At 40.2% G+C, this 22,426-nt stretch overlaps 1 protein-coding gene across 2 annotated transcripts in view; it reads left to right on the top strand.

Moving 5' to 3' along the window:
- The first annotated feature begins 4,364 nt into the window (after positions 1-4,364).
- The window catches only part of mark2b (MAP/microtubule affinity-regulating kinase 2b), a 45,604-nt gene continuing 27,542 nt past the window's right edge, over positions 4,365-22,426 (top strand). For both annotated transcript variants that reach the window (XM_070930034.1, XM_070930033.1), the window contains exons 1-3: positions 4,365-4,500; positions 20,641-20,808; positions 22,349-22,402. In XM_070930034.1, the coding sequence (XP_070786135.1) occupies positions 4,450-4,500; positions 20,641-20,808; positions 22,349-22,402 (273 nt within the window). In that variant the 5' untranslated portion in view covers positions 4,365-4,449. The remainder of the gene's footprint in view (positions 4,501-20,640; positions 20,809-22,348; positions 22,403-22,426) is intronic.

The following is a 22,426-nucleotide window of genomic DNA, read 5'->3' as shown; positions in this document are numbered from 1 at the left end:
TGGCAAAACCAGCTGGTTTCACCTACTCAGTGGCATTTCCTCTGGTGATGCAAAGGAAAGCCTGGCTTCCTCAAAACTTTTCAATCAAAAACAAATCAGTTTCCTCATTTCCCTTTTAAGACCTGTACTTGATACATGGCTTGATCCTTTCATTGCAACTCATAAAATATGCAATGCACTTAAAGGGATTTCACTTCTCTTATTACTAAAGTACATTATGTTACATGTGCTGCCTTGCTTCTTACTTCTTCACTAATTTTGCCCACTGCCGTGAGTCAGCAGCTACTAAATCGCCAAGTAAAGGGAGGATTGTCAGTCTGTTAGGCCATGAATTAGTTTGTGTACTCTACTCTCCCTTGCTTGTCTCCTATTATCACGTCCGGTAACATCTTGTCTCACTATGTAACAGCGTAAATGTACACCACCACCTACTGTAGTTAGGCAAGATGCTCTGTTAATAATATCCAGCTGGAGTGAAAATCACTCCCCATCCAGGACCAGCTATATCGACCCTCACAGCCCTGTCAGATGAGTTCCAGAACCCCTTCATCAACCCCACCTGTCATGTTTAATTGTACTCGTTTGAATTTTAAACTTAACACTATTAATCATGTAAAAGTTGGGGGGTACATTGTTTTTTTTTTTTTTTATTAAATCATGATTTATGTGTTTTCAAATGAGCTGAGCTACTCCACAATCGATTCTGGGTGGAAGAGCACCTCATTACCACCGCTGTAATACCCTTGAGCATGCCCCATAATCCCTGACCAGTTACTCCAGTAGAGCTGCTCAGATGCCAGCAGAACAGACTGTGGATGTACTGGGCAGCTTTCAGGTAAGAGCGTGTGCAACTATGTGTGAAGCAGGGCGTTCCTGAGTAAATAAAGGTTAAAATAAATACAGTGAGACGATAAAAATGTGTCTGCTGTCAGAGATTGTTGCTGTACTGTTCATACCGAGGTAGCTGTCCCTTTAATATCTCTTCTTGTTGCTAATCAATGATCATGACTTCTTTATTGCAATATACAATTTATGGTCGACTTTATTTGCCTGGCAAGACCACCAAAACACCTTTTTTTTGGTTGTAAATCAGAAAAAAATGCATTTCTGTGCTAATTTCTGCTTCAAAAACTATATTTTTTTAAGAATTGCTTTAATGAATTCAAAAATTTGTTCAGTAACTGGATTACTGAAATTGAAGTCACTGGTAACAGTTGGGTGGTTCATGCTCCAGTGCATTTAGATCATACGTGTGACAACATGATGGAGAATTTGGATGCTGTTTGAATCTGATGTCACAGTAATCAAGATCTGCATGTTGCCACAGAGTTACCAACAGTAAGACTGAGCTAGATTCAAAAAAAGGCTGGAAAGACAGCCTGACTATAATGTATCAACAGTCTGGTGGTGTGTATAGGATGCCAGCCTTCTACAGAGAAAATGATTGGCTACATATTAAAAATAACTTGTTACAGCCTCAATCTGGCCAGATACATTTGGCAGCCTAAAATATGAGGCTGGAGATAAAAAAGGGCTGGTATGTTTTTTAATGTTCATCCAATGAGACTTAAAATACCCTAAAATCAGCTGCAATTAACAGCCTGAGGTTCAACCTCCGACTTGTGTCATTTCTTCTCCAAAGCAAAATAGGAGTAATGTTGCCAAGAAAATGTGTTTTCATCCAAATATCTATGGGTCACACAGCAGGACATAGTGTCAGGATAGGCTTCGGATATATATATATATATATTCAGGCATCCTGCAGATGGCGACATTTCAGCACATTTTCCCCAGCAACAAACTAGACTCTTACTCAAACAGCTCATGTAAAATCTTGGGAAAAAAAGGTAGAGTCATTGAGTTCATGTGGTTATTAACATGACTGGTTGTGACATTTTCCGACATTTTTCACAAAGTGCTGCTCACAAAATACCGTGCAATGCCGGTGACATCCTCTCTCCTGTGATCCACCATCAAATTGGACACGCTCCAATGCGCTGAAAAAGAAAAACAAGACATATTCTGCCAAGTCAGTTGGATTGGTTTGAGTGAGCGCTGATAGATAAGTTACAAGAAAGGCCCAGTAATTCTCTCTGGTAGAGTAACTAAGTTATTAATGACATGGATGCACTTTTATGCCATGAAAACAGGGGTGTTTGTCTCCTGTAACAGCATGTGTACACCCCTGAGTACACTCCTTCCATCATCAGGGATGTGATTTTTCCCTTGATTCATCGGGAAATCCTGCCAGTTGGATGGTCTCCCAGTCATTACTAACAAGCCTCTCATACCCCTTCATTTCCTGATTTCTTTTTTATTTTCTCCATAACATCCTTGTATTGTGTAAATGGTGAATATTTGGTATTGTGACCAGTCCCTTCAGGCCTCCTGATTGACAGAGTTCAGCCACATCATCTTTGTTGGTCCGTGGCTGTTGCTAAGTAACTTGAAAATGTCTATGCTAGCTGTCAGCATCCCCCAGTCACACTTAAGGGTACATATTTACAAATGACGCTTTATTTCTATAGCTGTGATTACAATGAGGACCCATAATTCAGTCACATGAGAGTATAGTTTAATAATTGGCTATGGCCTCAGATAAATTCAGATAAAAACGATGGGAATAATAGGGAAGAAAATTATATTTTCCACCAAAATTATATAGGTGAAAGGAAATAGGGATGTGATTCCATTGTAGAAATATCTGTCAGTGAGCATCACCTGCAGAACTGGAGTTTATAAGAGAAAAAGATGCTTTGTAGGGGTGTTGTTAGGGATTCTCACCTCCCTGACAGAATACAGCTACTGGGAGGTGGATTATCTGTAGACCCCTGGAATCATAGCCATCGTTCACACCTCTAGTACAGCAATGCTACACAAAAAAGAATTACATAAGTATATTTTAAGATCTGTGTTGATTTTTAGTTATTCGCATGTAACATCAGTATGCAACATTTATTACAGTGACACACGTGAAGTTAGGGCTTTTGGGGCCCCTGGGGCCCCTGGGGGTCCTGGGTTCTATCCTCAGTGAGCGAGAGTACATCCCTGGCACAGGATGTGAATAACAAACACAATCCCCTGCACCTGCCATTTACCAACCTGGAGGAATCGCGGTCACCAGTAAAAGGCTCGGAAAAAGCCGAGTAGAGACGAACGTGGAACGAACCCCCTCCCTCCCCAACCTTCCTCTTCTCAGTCGTGGTGCAAGCAGCCATGTTGCCGCGAGCTTGTTCCGGTATCAGGGCAGGATCGTGCGCATAGACTGCATTCGGGCGCAGCTCCTCGCCTCTCTCCCCCTGTCGCCCGTGACACGCACCTCCCAACAAGAAAACCCCAGTTTACCGATAATGGATTTTACAACTTGATGATTCCTCCTTTAGTCGGCTGGTCACGGAAATAATAGCAGTCGGTGTACCGACAGGACGAACTGGTATATCGCCACACTGCAGTGCAGCACTGGTGAACGACCTTATTCCAATCACGCAACACAAGGAAGAGCGCCGGTGATTTCCGTGGATTTTGAGTTTTGTGGGCTGCTCTGTGGCATCACCGCCGCTGCGGCCGCAGGAGGATAAGCTAACTAGCTAGCTTTGCCTCGAAAGAAACACTGAATTAGTTAGCTATATGGGCTAATATTGGCCAGCCAGTTAGCTAGCGCAACAAATTAATTCGTGTTTCTCACCTGCCATGTGACCATTTTACATGGATACCCTACCCTGGATTTCTCGCTGGGAACATTTCGAATAGTTTTGTGTGAGTTGGGAAGGTCGAGACCTCGCCGGGAATAACTTTGGCCTGAAAGTTTGTAGACCCCGGACCTGGTTTCAAACCTGAAAGGAAACATCTCTGCCACAGATAAGAGGAAAACAGACGTCGACACTGCGTTGTGGAAAACGACGCTGGATAAACATTTGTTGTATATTTCGGCGACAGTCGGGGCTTCCTCAGACGTTAGTTAGCAACCTTACAGGTTAGCATGCTAGCCACCTAATTGAACCTTGTCTCGTTCAATACAACCGTTGCCCAACTTTTCGTCAAGCTAGTCCAAGTAGCTAGCTGGCCAAAACGTCACAGCTTCAAGCTGGTAGCTCGCTGGACACCATCGACGCTGACAAATGTTAATTGGGAACTGAATGTTTTCACACCTAAACCGAAGCTAAAGAAGACTTGCTTTTTCCTCTTTTGTGCTTGTTGACAAACATGGGACGTGCGGTTGCTGCTAGCTAGTTTCTAGCTAGCTGGCTAACTCGGCTAGCCGCTGATGTGGGATTCAACTTGTTGATTCACGGGCTATCTGTCGTGCTGCTAGCTGGCTAGCACTGGACATCTGTTGGAAATTTCTCCCTACCATCAACCAGACAGGTTTTAAATGTACAATAGACGCTGAAGAATCGTTCTTGATTCACCGTTCCTTTCCCCTTTTTGGCAACTTCAAGACTTTCAAAAATGTCAACAAGGATCCCACTGGTGCAAGTCATTGAAAATTCGACCGGGCAGGTAAGATGTATCTCTAAGATAATTCTCCAAAATAATGTTATAGTTGATATTTACTCATAAATCTGCTTTAATAGAAATTCTTCTCTGCTGTGGAGAAGAGGCCCTGTTTGGCCTTCCAGAGTCTCTGGTTGTCTCTTTGCCTTTTCTCTGTCTCTGTTGTCTTTGCCACACAGCAGTGATTCACCAGCTTGCCTACGCACTCGCACTGGATTTCCCACTCCTTGCAGAATAGAAGAACAAATTTAGGTTTCTGTTTAGTCTGTGCGTTAGGGCATGTACTCCCACTTGACTCTTCATTACTTTGACCTGTTGCAATACAGACAACCGTGTCGGCCAGTTCTACATGCATTCTGTACAGTTGACAGTACAGAAACAGCAACCACATATTAGCCCGATACATAATTATTTCTCCATAGTGGACGTGTGAAAAGTGTTCTTTATGCACCCCTGGCCACTTATCAAGTGGTGTTTGAGAAATTCACTTCAATAGTGCAACTATGGCCTCAAAAATCCCCTGCGGTGATGGTCTTTCGGAATAAAAGTTAATGTATTAGGTTTGTGCAGGACACTCTTGACATGGGAATACCAAAGCTGTAAGTACTTGCTGTTTGTTGTTGTGAAGAAGAAGCATTGGTGGCTATGTTAAATATAATAATAGAGAACAGGCTTTCAGTATTTTGGTGCAAATGCAAACTTGTAAGAAACAAGATGTATTGTTCATTGATTAGCATGTTTCCATTTGGTTGAGTAAAAAAAGTCTTTGGTAGTGTGCTGTAAAGTTTAAAAGACAAAGGAACCCCATTGGCTCTCTGTAGATCATTACTAGAAGGCTGGAACAAATCCCTTGCATCTAAGACTACAGTATCTGTCTTAATTTGTAGACAGTTTTATCTGTAGATTAACTGTTGTTTTTTATTGTGAAAAAGCCACACACTCACATGAAAACAATTATATTTTTGAAGACAGACCATTACCTACATTACTTGGACAAACGTTGACAAGCATCATGTGATGAAAAATCTTTTATGAGAGTTGGATTGAAAAATGTGTGTGTCTACATGTTGACAGGGTAGCCAGCAGATGATGTCAGCACGTGTGTGAAGCTAAACCCATTTCTATATTTGTGTTGTTCGAGTATCTATAGGTGTATGAATGTAGCTGCGGTGAGGATTTGGCGTGATAGTTTCAGCAGTTGGTCAGTAGCTTTGATGAGTGTAGCAACATACATAGAGCAAATGTACATGTATAAAAAGCATTTAGTTAAGACCTATGCTAAAAATTTGTTCATGACACTGCCAGTCACTATGAAAGAAATATAACGTGATAAACAAGGGGAGCGTTATTAAATGGTATTTTTTTTTCAATCTGTCCCAAGAGCTGCACCCTCTGTTAAACAGCTTTCTACCTGAAACATTTAAGCCCAACCCAGGTGTGTAAACTGCAGCTGCACAGCCAACCAGACTGCAGATCTCCTCTTAGCAACCAATAGGGAAAATTGGTGTTTGAGATTCAAAGGTTAAAAGATTTAGTCTGTCTTCCCTTCTTGTACAAATGAAATTCTGACGGACGTTGTCTGTTGATACCATGATCTCACTGCTTGTGACGGTGTTTGTGTGCTGGCTTGTCTCACACAGTGGATCACTGCTTTCATTAGTGTACAGGAAAGCTAGATTGGTATGTAGGTAGTATAAGTACACACACACACACACAGTGACACATACATTTTCTTATATGGCTACACCCTTACCTGGAACAGAGGTCATAAACAATACAGTTCATTATATAAGTCTTTGACTGTAGCAGCCACACACACACACACACACACACACACACACATTCATATCCAGTGGGGTTTTTAAGGTTGATAGTTGAAGTTGGTGTGTTTTTAACATATTGTTATAACACACTCATGTACACACATGTATTAACACACACCAGTGAGTATTGACCTTCAATAATAGCCAACTTCCTCAAAACAGTCAATTAAAAAAGTTAGTTCAGGCTCTTTGTCAGCCACAATGCAGTGCAATATTATCCAACAACACACTGTGCCGGCATATCGAAGCTAAAGCAATCAAATGCTTGCAAGTGTACATATTGGGTAGAATATATTGCAGATATACTGCTGCTTTGATACACAGTTGTACACTCAGGCTTTAAAGAGTATAAAACCAAAGTATCAGTATCCATGTTTGTGTACCCTTTAGTGACGCTCCTGTACATACAACCTGTTGTTTTGCTCTAGTGCTATTGTTGGTCTGATTGCACCCTTACTCATCCTGCAGCACCAAGTGAGGATTTAGGGGTGGAAGAAAAAAGTTTGGGGTCATGGCAAGTCCTCAACTGGATTTGTAGGCAAAAGGTCACGGATGGATACTCCCACACAAACACAGTCTGTTTTAAAGGCCATGTATAGAAAGCCTTCGGTGTCGGGTCTCAAGATACAGGACAAAATGGCACCAGACATGAAGACGGGCTGAGTGTTGACATGACTGTATATTTTGATGTGATTAGCCAATGTGTGCAGCCCTGTAAAAGCAGATATTCTCTAAATATCCTCACCTTCTATCTGCAAAAAGACTGCTGGACTGGAATGTAAAAGATGTTTATTTTAATATTTTACATCAAGCTTGCCTAATGGTGATTTACTTGCCTTGGATGGAAAGTTTGCAAGCCCTTTTCACATATAACCTGCAAACTAAGCTGTAAGTTAATGGTTATAGAAGTCTGGGGGAGGTTGTGCAGTAAAAGACAGACTACCATCCTGTCATCATTAACAGTCGTTGGGCGCATATCGTAAGAGAGCTGTCAAATGTAGAGAAGTGACTTGTGACATCTTTCTGATGGTGTGAAATGGCAGATATGTTGAGTGGCTTTCATCTGACATGTTACACAAGGTTTGGTACTGGCTGTTAGTTTGAGGAACTTATTTGAATATGACACTATCAATGTGACGCCAGTTCAACACTGAATACCTGGATTTGGTACACAATACAGTGATAAAGCAGGTTTATTAAAAATATAAAGCAGAATATATTTTGTCTGATACTATTTAAAATTATTGCACTAAATTGGTACAAAATATGGTTCTGCATAACTTGTGTTTTTAACATGTTTGCTGTAGGTTTGCCCTCTTTGTCCACTTCCCCAGACATGATCTCTTGATTGTCTGATTTCCTGTTTTACAATGTTCACTCTCTATTCATTGAGCCACGTCTTCTGAAAAGACAAACTAATGTAGCCAGAAATACTGGTCTGCCTCTTCAATTGTTACTTCATCCTCCATTTCATTGTTTGGGTAGTTGCACACCAGCCGAGCAAGCTGGATCCTCCCCACATGGAGGTGTGATGGGTTTGAACCATTAATTTGTCCAAGCTAGACGTTTCATTGTAGAAGTCATGTAGAGAAAATGAGAAACTAACTTAACTACATTTAGGACTTAATTTTGTTAATGTTTACCCATGGTTTATTTATACAAGACCCTCCATCCCAAAAGCAAATAAAACAAGAAACAAGGAAATCAAACATAAATCTCAAGATGGCCATATGAAGGCATAAAAGGCCTGCCTTACCTACCTGGTGTATTTCAAATGGCACCACCAATCTTAGCCCTTCAGTAAAGGTGAGGAAAAGTTCCCCCCAAACTTTTATTGAAGCTACCTTTCCATGATGGCTGAGTGTGCAGTCTTTTTTAACCAAATTAATGATTGTTGTCATTTAATTCTGCCTACGAATATAATCTCACTCTCAATGAACATTGTCCTGCTTGTATGCTACTTTATCAAGCAGGAAATGTAGTGATTGGATCTGTGGGATTCCTGTGGGACGGGAAGACCATTACGTTTTATTGTGGGCTCGGTACCAGATGGGAATAAGGAGAATCATCTGACAGTGGTTTCAGCTGGCAGAAGTTCAATGCAGAAGCCTCAACATTCTCTATTAAACACTTAAAAGCGTTGCCTATCTTTCATTCAGTGCTTCCCTCCAGAACATTTGCAAAGCCGATTTAATGAAAAACAACACCAATTGTGATTGACCTCTGATTGCCAACTCTTTTTTGCTGGGTTTTTTTCCAGCATTTAACCCATTTCTCACATTTTTAGAATGCAGAATTTGATTGCTGGCATGAAGAGATGCGAGTATCCGTATGTTTATTAATTAATTCAAAATCATTACGTAAAAATGAATTGTCATTCCGTGGCCCTAGTTTCCAGTCTCTTCCAGTTTGACCTTTGCAACCTGCTGCACCAGGACTGAAACGATGACGGTTGCAGGTTTTAAAATGTTGTCAAGCGCCACAGCAACGGAAGACAAAGCAAACACAGTATTGGAAATATGAGGTTAGCTGAGCACAGTTTGATGTATTTCACCTGACACCTTGGGAGTGTGAAAGCCTGGCGCAGAATCTCTCAGCAAGCTGTTGAGCTGGAAATTCAATATAGATGAGAGAGAAGCGCCGAATGTGTGAGTGTATTGACACAGGTATGTTGGTGAAGACGTTTTTTTTAATATTCCAGTGTTCACCTTTTTGCCTGTCTCCATTCATGCTCCCATTGAGTGAGTCATCTTGTAAGCAATCTATAGCACACACACACACACACACACACACAAACAAACGTACACGTTGCCGTTACGCCCAGGAAACCATAAATTATGCCTCTCTCCTTACCAAACCAGTCACTAGGCAGATGAACAGAGAGACAAAGCTAGCCAGGGCCTAGCAACAGAGAACCTGCCGCAAACACACACACTCACACTAGATCATTCACTCCATCACGTTCACATTTGTTCTTTGTCGACACACACAAGCAGCCCCTCATTTTTCCCGCATACACAGACACATGAAAACTTGTTAATTGGATTGGAATTATGTTTGGATTTAATGAGTTCATTTATACTAGTAGTTCTAGTGGATACATAAATATAGGACAATTAGGTGCTACCTAGGTGTTTAACCAACAATGCAGTGAAGTTCAGTGCTTTGTGTGTGTGTGTGTGTTGGATTGGAAGGGAGCAGAGTATAAACAGGCCTTTCCAGTTGAGCTGAGCGGTAGGTGTGACAGCTAACTGTAGGGCTTGACGTCATTCAGGTTAAGGTGTGTGGATTTCTCTCACTTCGTCAATGTAATTCGGTCTTTCTGTTTAGTCATGTGATGTCAATTTGCCGTCCATACTTGGATTTCTTCCTGTGATCAAATGTGTATGTCTAGGAATGGTTAAATGAAGGCAAATTTAGGGAATTGTCAAAGATTAGAAAGTACAAACCAAGGTGCGTTTTTTTTGTTAGACTGTGGCTTTTTTATCGTAGGGAGAAAACTATCTTGTGCAAGAATAAAGATAAAACTGGTGTTTTGGTTGTTTTGGTAAATATATTGGTCAAGTAAATTTTCAAGAAGCGCTTGTATACAGTTGGTGGCAAACATTCAAGCCTCGATTGTTTTTGTCACTCAATGCTGCACCCAAGGAGCTGTAATGCTGCTCATTATCTAAAATATATTTCCCAGGGCTAAGACGGTCTACGTCAGAGGTTTTTGTTGTGGTATTTTTGTGGTACGACAAGTTTTTTCACCAACTCAAACAAAACAAAGCTAGTTAAAAATGCTTGTAGTAGCTCCCAACTGTTGCCCTACTTGATTCTGAGGCTTTAATCGGAGTCCTTTTACCTCTCTTATCCTGCAGGATTAGCTGTGTCCATTGGAGGAAACTTTCTGATCTCTGCTGAGTCACACTGATTCAGAAATCCAGGCAGAATGGTAAAATTGGGTTAGTTGCGGTTCAAATCACATAGCGTGAGCCTGAAATAAGCAAGCCAACACGATCAGGCTAATAATCCCCTATCTTTGATTAATGTAGTGAATACCCAAAAGATATTACCGCCTTGCTACTTGAACCAGTGGCTTAATTGAATGCATCCCCAAAGATAATTTGGGCTTTGTAATCATATAAAACATCAGGCCTAATTTGCCTTTGCTTATAATAGTGGCATTCCTCCTCTAACAAAGTTTTTATTAGTATTTTCCATATTAACATTTTGAGGTTTGTATTTCTTTAGTGGAATACATGTTGAGAAAAGATTTTCTGTTATAGTTCCTTTGCTGTGATTTAACCATCCAACAAATGCATCATACCATTCATTTACTCTCAAAACCCACATGAAATTGTTTAGCCAATGTCATAAGCCACTTAGTAGATGACTGCCTAAACAATAGCTAAATAGTGAAATGGCACCCCTGCTCTTTTTTTTGGGGTGGTTTTATTTCTGTTTTATTTAGAAGTTGGTGTCGGTGGTCTTTGTTTCAGGTGTGCTGGCCCAAATTTGCTTTATAACCCTGTACTCCATCTATCTATACATGTATTCATCAGCTTTTCAAGTCAGCCACCTAGTGTAAGCTACACAGGCCTGTTTACTCTGGTGGCTCACACGCACTCACACACAGTTGCATAGCAGCAGAACAAGGGCATGCAAGGAAGTGCTGTGCAGTGTGTCCCAACTGTGACAGCAACAGAGCAAATCGTAGCTCTGAATTGATTTGACACACACACACACACACACACACATGCACGCAAATGTACACATACCTAGGGAGCTAGGGTAATCCAGTTCAAGAGAACACACACATGACACTACATTCACAGCAAACTGAGACCCAGCGTGACACCACCTTGCCAAAGTAAAGGGCCTCTCTCAAATGTACGTGGTCTTTTGTGTCTGTGTGTGTGTGGAGAGTTTGTATAGCTAATAAGCAGCTATAGTGTGTATTGGATATTGCCCTGCAGAGTTTTAGAAGAGGCGACAAAGGAGCATGCAAGCAAGATGATTGGAAACATTGTGCGGTTCACTAATATGAAATGATTTTCCTGTCTTGCACTGCAGTGAGTCTGGAGCCAGTACACCTGGAAACACACATCAGCACTACTACTGAAAAGCTTTTCATATTTATATCTGTAGTTTCTGGTAGCAGACATCTGTAGTGTCATAGATAGGGATGGACTGGGTTTTGATTCAACTGGGATTACTTATGGCCCATAATGGGTTAGGTTTAACATCATTAAATGTTTAAAAATCCCTTTACAGTGGCCCCTTCCAGTAGGGTACATGATTAATCATTTGCTATTGAAATACAGGCATGATGAGATAATGTTCTGCTTTGTCACCAAAAGACTTTAAAAAGTGTGAGTCACAGATAGTGTTTTTGCTGTGCTTCAAAGCTATAAATGGGCCTGATGACAGCCTCTGCCTTGTGAAAATCATCATCTTAAATGCATATAAAATAAGTTACACAATTTATTTCAGGTTTAGGTAAGATAAAAGAGGTTAAATAAAAATCGAAAACTGCAACATGTACCATGTCAAAAGGTAATGGTGTTAAACAGTGCAGGAAAAGGTTTGACAGATAAAACAATAAATTATAGACTCAAATTCCTTTCATATACTGTATAAAAAGTGCCGCATTTGTCCTTTACCATTGATATATTTATGCAAAACTCTATACACCCCGGTCCTGTTTGACAGTTCTTCCCTTTCAACTGATTATGGAAAGCCAGTTTAACAGGTGCAGCAACATTTCTCTCAGGCATTTAGCAGCTTTTTAACGTGTGTCCTTTTTAATTTCCCTCTCATTAGAGAGGTTGTTTCACTTGAGTCCTCCCAAAGTTATTCCCTGTTGGGATTTCCTTGTAATTGGGTAGTAGTTCCAGTTGGTAGCTATGGTTGGAGCTGTAATTGGTGTTTATATGTGAGAGTTACTACATAGCAAGCAGGTCAAACTAATTTTTTGACCATCTGTATAGTAATATTAGGATACCGCACGCTACATGCCCCCTTTAAAGGAACAAACTCTCCTTGTCACATATATTTTTTTGCGGAACCCATCTTGGCATTAAAGAGGAGTATAAATAGAAACATAAACATATGAATAGCAGGGTAGGGAAAAAGAATGGTGGAGAGGAGGGAGGGAGCAAGAGAAAATGAAGGAAGGATGAAAGAGATACAAACCAACATCGAGATAGAGGGCAGGATTCAGCAAGTGACAAATCTCCATGGCAACACAGCCATCACGACCTAGAGTCGGGAGGTGTGTGTATGCATGTGTGTGTCCTCCCACCCACAAATTTCAGTATAATGCAGCAGCTTTTGTATGTCGTTGTGTTATGTATCCAATAAAGACCCTGTTTGTTCTGAGCTTGTTTGTTCCTCATATAGCTTTGGGTGGTAAGTAGAAGGAGGAGAAATGTTAAGTTGAGTTTGATCTATTTTAACAAAATGTTTAATATTCAATTCTCAAAGTATTTATCTTTTAAATTTTTACTTTAAGTAAAATGTCACATAGGGGTGGGAATCGCAGACATACACAATACTGGTATCTAGCTTTTCCATTATAAAATCTTGAATTAAATCATAGCGCTACGCCATTTTTTTTTTTACCAGTATCACCACCCTTTAAGTCCAGTTAAACCCATTTGGAGGGGATTATTTAATAAACAAAATCAATTGAGACAAGTGTAGTTAATGAGAATCGTGCTTTCATTAACTACATTCGTCTCTCCAGCAAATTAAAGCAGGTGGTTCTTTATAAATGACACATTTCCCAGCTGATTACATGTCAGATTAGTTATATGAAGGCAGCCTACAGGCCCGATAAAAAGCTTAGATGTTGCTGACATTACAACAGCTCTTTTAATGAACTCAGTGTCTGGCTGTCCTAACAGCTTCTCTGTTTTCCCTCCTTTAGATGTACATGTCCAATTAGCACTGCGTGTCATTGTAAATGATTAGATCAGTGGAGATTTGATTTAATTCAATAACAGCACGGTGTAAAAAAAAAAAAAAAAGCCCCTTAAATCGTAGGGTGTTTATCTGGAAGGGACTTTAGTTATTGAACGACCAATCAAACAGGCATTTGAAGCTGTCGTTAATGCTATTACTGTTGTTGACATCACCCAGCCTCCTGTAGAGAAATAAATCAAATTATTAACTCCTTTTAATTATATTGGATTTTGTTATTAATCACCATATTTATGTGGCACAGTGTTTTTGAATAACTATGTATTGTTACCATTACATTGATTATAAATTAAGATAATATTGAAAAACATTGCACTCTGGCAGTGTTAAGACCTCTTGTTTGAATGGCTTGTTACTTTTATATGGTTTCGCCTCATGGTTATAATTGTCTGTCTTCAGCCGTTACTTCACTTTTCAATCTGAAATGCATAGGTGCAGTGCATAGATATATACCTGCCGTCTGTTCTGGTGAGCGCTTCCTCTGAGTCTACAGTGACAACTTGAAGTTGTCCTTGGACAGGAAGGGACAGAGTACTTCATTTGTAGTTAATTATTTCAAATGAGAGGGAACAGTGTGATTACATTTAATGGTTAACAGCAGGTGATGCGGTATTTAAAAAAGCGATCTGCATAAATAGCTCATAATAGCTGCCAATGAGCCATCAGTTTGTTGGTTGGCAGAAAAGTCGCAATATTTTAATTATGTATAATTGGAGTAATAATCAGGGTAATTATACCCCATATTTCAGAAATTAAAAGCACATACAAAAATGGTATGACACATTATAAACAACACACTAAAAACAAGTGCCCCAGCTCCTCGGATAAGCAACAAAGTAAATGATGATAAACAAACTGGATTTTCAAGTTTGACTACAGAATGAGGTACTGTAAGGTGAGGCAGTCTACTCAGCAGGGTAAAATAAATCTGGAATCCTGATCAGATTATAGTTGATAAATGATCAACGTGATCTGGCGACACAGTAAGTAGGGCGGAAGTAAGCATTTTATTTTTCACAATGTTGTAAATGGTGTTTAGTTCTTTCAGCTTAGCCTGGTTAGTCGTTTAATTTCCAAAGTGTGTGTTTTTAAGGTCATCTCCCTACTTTTCCTCCCTACTGTTGATGACATGATTTTGTTTGCCTATCTTGCGTTTGGGTAGAACTGTCTTTTGATAGTAGCGTGGTGCACACACTTCATTTAGGGTGACTTTCTGAACTGTACCATGTAAAATTCCATGTGGTTGTATCTGAGTGGCTTCCTCCCAGAACTCAGATTAGTAAAGGTCAGTGATAATGAGGCTTGAGTCAAAACACAACCAGTACCGCCTTGGATTAACATTACTGCTTTGTGTGTGTGTGCGTTGTGTGTTTTGGTCATGTGCACATGCTTGTGTTTGCAGAGTGGCAGTAAATGGCTCTCAGCTGCAAACATCTTGTCTGTCTGTCTGTCTGTCTCTGTGTGTGTGTGTGTGTGTGTGTGTGTGTGTGTGTGTGTGTGTGTGTGTGTGTGTTGGGAGGGGGTTTGAATTGTTGGGCCGAATATAAACACTATACTAATGGTCTCTCCACATGGTAGGCACCAGCTGACAGGCTTGACACACAGTACCTGCGGAACTCAGGTTCAGAGCTAATTGCGCTTTGCTTTATTGTGCTTTGAATGATGGTGGTTCTGGAAACTGGCAACAAATCAGGCCTGGAAATCAGAAAAATACTTGGTGGCACTCAAGTTGAAAATGTATTTAAACTGTCACTTCACTAAACGGCAAATGTAAAATCAGGTCAGATAAAGGATTTGTTTCTTGTCATATTTGTCTGTATTTAAAGGTAGGAAATAACAGTGGAATTGCCAATTATTTAAATAATCAAGTCCACCCTTTCTTGTTATCAAAAGAAACGCATCATTTAATAACAAACGGAAACGCATGATACTGTAAAAGTTGAGTTTTGGCCAGGAAACATAAAACAGTAACTTACCAAGCTAGCAAGAGAAATGCAGGGTAGCTGCTCACCATTATTTCTGTGTAGGCAGATCGTCTTTAGATTCATCAGTACACATGCTGGCCAGCCAAACTTTGAAACTTTTTTGCACAGCCTTGCTTAATACCCCCAGTTCAGTGTCAACTGAAGTGGTCAACAATGCCATGTGATTTGTTACATTTTTGTGTCTTTGGGCCTTGTGTTTCCAATTCACTATCTACTCCTTCCTCAAGAGGTTCTTCATCTAGAATGATGTCATGAACAAACCCTGAGTTTCAGTGAGTGTACGCTGACAGCCATTCTGAATATGTCAACATTAGATTTCCATCGGGAGTACACTGGAATCTTAACTTAGTAAATCTTTGGTAAACTATGTATGTTTCAGCTTAGTATTCATGAGTCACAAGCCGCATCAGAGAGTAAATTGAGAACAAAACAATGATGTCACTGATTGTCCTCCAACACATCTATAATTATAACTGAGGGGAGAGGTGGAAATGTGTGTGTGTTGGGGGAGGGGGGGGGGGGTTTGCTTTGCCTGCAGCTGCCCAAAAATGAAGGAAGAATCAGAAGACAAAAATAGTCGGACATGAAAGAGGATAGGAGAGAAGGAAGACTAAAGAGTTGAGGAGTGTGGAAGAGGGAAATACGCTTGAATTTTAACTCACTGTACTCGGTGCAGTGTTACCAAACTAATGTCAGTACACTCTTAATTAAAAGTTTAGCCTGCTGACTACTGTAGGGATGATCCATTAAAGCACTAGTTAACCAAAGATGGGCCGTTTGTCTCTGTCGACTGACCTTCATGTCAGTTGTAGTACAGTCATACCAGGGTTGTACATGTTATACAGCCTTCGTTAGCTGGTTAAGTTAAGAGGAATGTTTGATAACCATTTTGTGTGTTATAAAATGGGGAGATGATAATAAAATTTAAAGTTCCCCTCCACTCAAAAATATGTTTTTCTTCTTGTTCCAACAGTTGAATGTGCAGAATGATGTATGTGCAGTGAGTTTGACACTAGAAAGATGTTTTCACGTTCACCTGCTGAAAGTGGAAAGTTTGTGCTCATTGAAAATCCCATTTTCAGCGGCTGGCCTACAAGTATGATTTGTGACATTACATTACATTACCTTGTAATAGTTTGGAAGCCAATCCTCATCCAATATTCAACTTGCAAAAGTGTGATGTGGAAACTTGAAGCCTCCAGCACACATACACTGAGAATGGACTTCACAGTGAAGTAGGAGACACCTGTTGTCCAGCAGGAAAACTTGTATTTATAGATTCTGGATTTTTAATGAAGGAGAAGGAGTAGATGTCATTTCAAAGATTTTAACAAGACATTTGAACTTTTTTTTGTGAATCTTTAAACTTGTACAGCACAATCCAAAGTTCAACTGTCATATATTAACTTCATTGTGTCCTACATTTTCCACACTCAAAAAGCCACAACAAGATAATAGAGGAGTCTTACTGCCTCTATCATCAATGTATACTTGATTTTAAGTAAGAAATGGCCAAAAAGTTGCCACTCAGAAATTAGTAAATGTCTCATGCTGCCACCTTGGTAAGCACATAAAAGTTGTCCTTCCTGTCAATGTTTATCAGTTTATAAGAACAATGAAGCACTCGTGATTACATCTGCATTGTTAGTGCACTGACTTTTGATCTCCTAATATCACAAACCGCTCAGCTGGGGGACCACTGTGTTGTGGTTGTGCTGTAGTAGATGCAGTTTCCACTGCAGACATCCTTAAAGCTGCACCTCTCTGTTGTTTTGTTGCGCTTTGTGTTGTAGTTAAGGGTATACATATAGTTTGTTTTTAGATTTTGTCCTTTCTTTAGTTTTCAAATGATATGCTGTTGTGTAATGTCTCAACACTTTCCCCTTCATTGGTCATGCATTGTTTGAGGAGCCTTGATTAGTTTATTCATTACTGTGTGGTTTGAAGGTTTTGTTGTCAGTGTTGGGCAGCTAGAGAAGTAATTTGGATGTTTGTTTTCTTTGAACGTTCATCAGGTTATCTCCCTGACTCAAAAGAAATGTATGCATTTCAAGTTGTGTCTTATAGTTGATGCTGATCTTTGCTTGCCAATATCAGCACTTAACCCAAATCACAGAATGTTTTAGATTTTAAAGCCATTACATTAATGTTGTCTTAGTCGTTGCCATTGACAGCTTTACCTGTCAGTCAGCACACTAGAAACCAGGTTACTCTGAGAAAACCGGTTATGCAGGAAAGTAGTTTGCTTTCAGCATGAATGTGTCCGGATTTTATAAAACGTCCAGTGGTGGATACAGAAAATGTTAACTTTAACATTTGGGCTCCTTTCATGCATAAACTCTCTTACTTGCATATCTTCTCAGCCTCTCACACCTTTTTAAATTGCATCAAACTAGACAAAATAGGATGCCTGATTACTTTCTAGAAGCTGTTGGGAGACACAAATGTTTTGTTGAGGTCCAAAATAGCGAGTGGAGGTCAAATGTTGCCAACAGTACTCTAGAGAGGTCAATGCAAAGCTAAATGAGTGACAGAGGGGGATAGATCACCTCTGTGAGGACGGCCCAGCTGATCTAGAAATCAGCTTTGTACATGTACATGCACAAACTATTTTGGTTTTTGCTCTTATTCTGAAAAAAGACAATATTCCTACTAAGCTGTTTACATGGCTAATGGAAATGATTATTCCACAAATATTCCCGATTACATCTAGCCATGCATACTTCGATTAAAGTAATGACGTGTGTTCAGCCACCGTCTTGAAAAGGTTGGCGTTGAAATATTTGTGCATATCCAAAAACCTGTTGATATCCAAGTCTTTCATAATGTTTAAAAGTAGGTGTGTTCCTTCTTCTGACCAGAAATGTGTTTCTTTTGTGCATACATCTCTACCCTGACTGTAAACAGACAAGAGGCTGTGTGTCGCAAACTGCATTAAAAACCTCATTTGAGACGCATATTCTGAATGCGCTGTATACATGTCCAAAGAGTGCTCCTAAAACCTGAATAATATCGGCATATCCCACATGTATTAATTGGAAAATGCTACATTTGGAATATGCTGTTTACAAGTTCTGTATCATAATTGGAATAACTAGTGTGCATGTATAAGCAGTCATTGTCTCACATATGACATATTGTCTGTCTCCCACATGATCCAAAAATAAAAATCATTTGCTTCCCTCCTCACACAAGGCCACTTATGGCCTTCCCCTGTCCTCGGGGTTTAATGTAACTGTCATTTGTTTTTAATCCCAGTTTCCCCGTTTGTGCTAAAGCTTAATCTGGCCTATTACACTTTACAGGGTCTGCACTGTCAGCATGAGGATGTGGGGTGGGGGGGGGGGGTGCAGACGTGCAGACGTTAGATCATACCATCTGGAGCAAGAAACACACAAACACAATGAAGTAATCATGGTGGTCCTTTTTTCCCATGTCCTAAGATATGGTAACGGAGGGAGGAAGACATTGATAAAAATGTGGTCTGTGGGTAATTTGCGACACAGAGCGAGCCTCTAATTTGTTCAAGCTAGAGAGAGATAATTAGGTGAATAAAATGACTAGTCGGTGTTGGAGGGAGAGAACAAGAGAAAGCGATGATTTGTGCAAACGTCTTCACTCCACATCGACAGTGTGAATTTCACCAGACCGTCTCTCTCTCTCTCATTGGTGTCAAATCTCAGAGAGGTGTGTGTGATTTATGCCACTGCGTGTACCCGCACCAGTGTGTGTATTCTTGTATCTGTGCGCGTGTTTGTGTCACAGCTCATGTGTGTTTGCGTCTCGTCACCCTGGAGCCGTCGTCCTCTCATCTGACCCTGATCCCTGTCACCTGTCCGTTCAGATCACACACACACACACACACACACACACACACACACACACACACACACACACACACACACACACACACACACACACAATTGCTGTGACCCTTTCCTGGAGTTGAAACCCAATCGCAGTTGCCAACCATCCAAAACTTGCCAGCACAGCAAGGTTTTGTTTTCTTTTTGTGGGTGTGTGTATGACTCCAAAGACCTACTGTCTGCTGTAAGATGAATTGAAGCTATTGTACTCCATACTACCATATAAAGAGACTGTTAAAATAACTCTACACTACTGGCCTTGTGGCTTCAAGTTAGAGTCACAGATACAGTCGAGGAAGCAGGGGGAAAATATTATTTTATATCTGGATTCGTCTGAAGCCCAATATGAATAGCCTACCAAAAGATGAATATTTTGTGTAGCCAAGACTTGCTACAGAGTGAATCATTAACTATAATAAAACAGTAACAATATGAAAAGCAAGACTAAGCTCACTGCCCCAGCACCTTTACTTTGACTGCACAAAAAAAGAATCAGTTATGATAGTAAGTTTGCATAGTTTCAGTGTTGGCAGTGGCTCTTACTGACATTTGGTCATACACAAATATTAAGTGCTATTATGTTACAGCAAATACTAGAAGGAAGACTAAATTTGAATGTTACAAGGAAATGTTAGAAACAGTGAAACAAAGTGAAGTGGTAGACCTGTTTGTTTTCTCCAAAATTGTGTTTGTGACTATCAAATAAGTTTACCGTGCAACTTCTAATAACAGCTTTAGGTTTCAGGCTTCATTTTTTGTAAAGTTTGTTGAGTGATAAAATATTCTTCACAAAGTCCAACCCACTCATGTTTTATTTAGCTGTGTTATTTAATTTGTCCAGAAGAGCAGGGTCCTGATCAATATTATTTGAAGTTTATTTGAAAACTGTTGTCATGGCGAGTTGTTGTGGTTTTGTATTGAGTGTATGTGCAACTAAAACCTTCATACATTTGTAAAAAATGTTTGTAATGTTATTTGTTTAACTTTACTTTTGGTATAGTTCTGTCATAGTTAATGCTTTGACGATTAATCGCAGCAGCATTTGATGTTAAAACCAGAATCTGAATGACCTTGTTTGTGTTACTTTAAAAGCATTGTTGTTCTCTCTAAGAGGCAACCATGTTGATGAGGCGTGTAGTGTTACTCCACCTCTTTTTCTTTTCATACATATTATTAGTTTGTTTTTTGTTACTTGTATCACTTCTGTAGATGAATGAAACTCAACTATTCTAAGAGATAAATGTCTCAACTCCTGAAATGTAGAAATGGGCCAGTTAGTGACACTAAGCATAAACCTTATCTGTCCTTAAAAGCTGTGAATATCCTGTGATTATATGTCCTGTAGATATAAAGTGTTCAGGACAGCTGGAGGTAAAGCCCTTTTCATGTGTGTAAAACTTTTCCTTTGTTTTTTGCTCTGGCACATTTTTACTGTCATTTTCTACCTTCCTGCCTGCCAGTCATCATGTCCTCTTGTGCTTACTATGCCTCCTCTCTTCTCAGGAGTCCAAGTCATCTGGCCGCTCCAGCATGCCGCGATGTCGGAATTCCGTCTCCACGACCACATCAGATGAACAGCCGCACATTGGTAACTATCGGTTGCTAAAAACCATCGGCAAAGGCAACTTCGCCAAGGTCAAACTGGCACGACACGTCCTCACCGGAAAAGAGGTAGGCATGCATATGCACACACGCTAGATTGAACTGAAAGCTTTAATCCATCTCTTCCATTTCCAGAGTCGCCCTGACTTTCTGAACTTTTATTTTTAGCTACTTTAGTTGCATTATGGAGAAATGCTTTATTATTATTACTCTTTATTTAAGTAGAAACTGGTCACTGTTTCAATAACAAACACCAGCAATGCTAAGAAAGCCTAATTAAGAAGGAGAAATATGAAAACGTTAAACTTTAGACTAGACAAGTAAGTAAATCACCAACTGCTCTACAAAGTGAAACTGCTGTGAGAAATTGTTAGCAGGTGAGGAAACCTGACCACTTTGCTCAATGCTTTTTTTATCCAGTGACTATTTTATCACCAAATCTATTTTGAGTAGAAAAGAAGCCTCAGATGTTTTTAATTAGCCAAGATGGTAAAAAGTAGAAAAACACATGAATGTTTAGCTGATGTCTAAATGTTAATCTTCCTTCCTGGTTGCTGAGGATAGGGGAGGGTTCACGCTGTGATACACAGTAGGTGTGGTCTGATCCTGGGCTCGCATGGCTTTGGAGACGGTACATCTGCTGCTGGAGATTAGATCACCATTGTCAGCTTGAATAGAAAAGCCTAAATGTCTCCGGCTTACTGTAAATTCCAGATGTGATGTAACACGGTGGTCTGTCCCTTTAAGGGAAAAGCTGTGTCTGCAGTGAGCCCATGCTGGGCTCTGTCTGAGGCCCAGTCAAGTCAACTGCTGGTCTGTGTGAGAGAGAGAGAGAGCTGGAGAGGGGTGGGCGGGCTCTGTCAATGTGTGACAGCTCTGTGCCTGACACCCTGATAACACTCCATGTGACTCGCTGGCACACACACACACAAAGAAAACAAGGGAGAGTCAGAGGGCATGAAAGACTCAGACAGACAAGCACAACCAGAAAGAGGAGTGAAAGAAGGGAGTTAGTTGACAGTGCAAGACACTGAGAGAAAAGGGAGAGAGAAGTAGACCTCCCTTTTCTGTGTCCTTGTTAAAAGATAACTCTTTGTTTCTCTTGACTTTCTCCTTTTGTCCTCTTTTCTCTTGTTTTGTTTCATCCCTTTTTTTTCCGACATGTCTCACTTTGAATCTCTCCCATCTGTCTGTTTCTCCATTTATATTTTTTCTCTCCTCTGTGTTTTATCTCTCTTTCTGTCTCCCTCGTTGGTGTCCACTGGATTATGAACTATACACCTCATTATGGATCATGGATATAAACCATGCTTCAGCTCTGTGTGTTTGTCTCTGTCTGTATACTGCCCTATTATGCAACTGTCGCCTGCTGTGATTGTGTATTTATCACTTAATGCTGTGAGATTGTATCGTTCTGTGTGTGTGCATATATGTGTGTGTGTCCAAACAGATAGAAGTGTGTATGTGTTTGTGTGAAGTGTGTTTGTTCTGTGGTCACAGGCTGTAGCTGCACAGGTTTGTGTGAGCAAGATGTATCAAACCCACTGCAGCAAGTGTAATTAATGAATAAAAGTGAAATAATAAATGAACATTCTTGTTTTGCTTCTAGGTGGCTGTAAAAATCATTGATAAGACACAGCTCAACTCCTCCAGTTTGCAGAAGGTGGGTCTCACTTTTTCTCACACA

This window comes from Enoplosus armatus, chromosome 23 (assembly GCF_043641665.1).
Source record: "Enoplosus armatus isolate fEnoArm2 chromosome 23, fEnoArm2.hap1, whole genome shotgun sequence".
In the NCBI taxonomy this organism is placed as follows: Eukaryota; Metazoa; Chordata; class Actinopteri; order Centrarchiformes; family Enoplosidae; genus Enoplosus; species Enoplosus armatus.
Note: the sequence above shows the minus strand (reverse complement) of the source record. Positions and strands in the feature narration are given on the sequence as shown.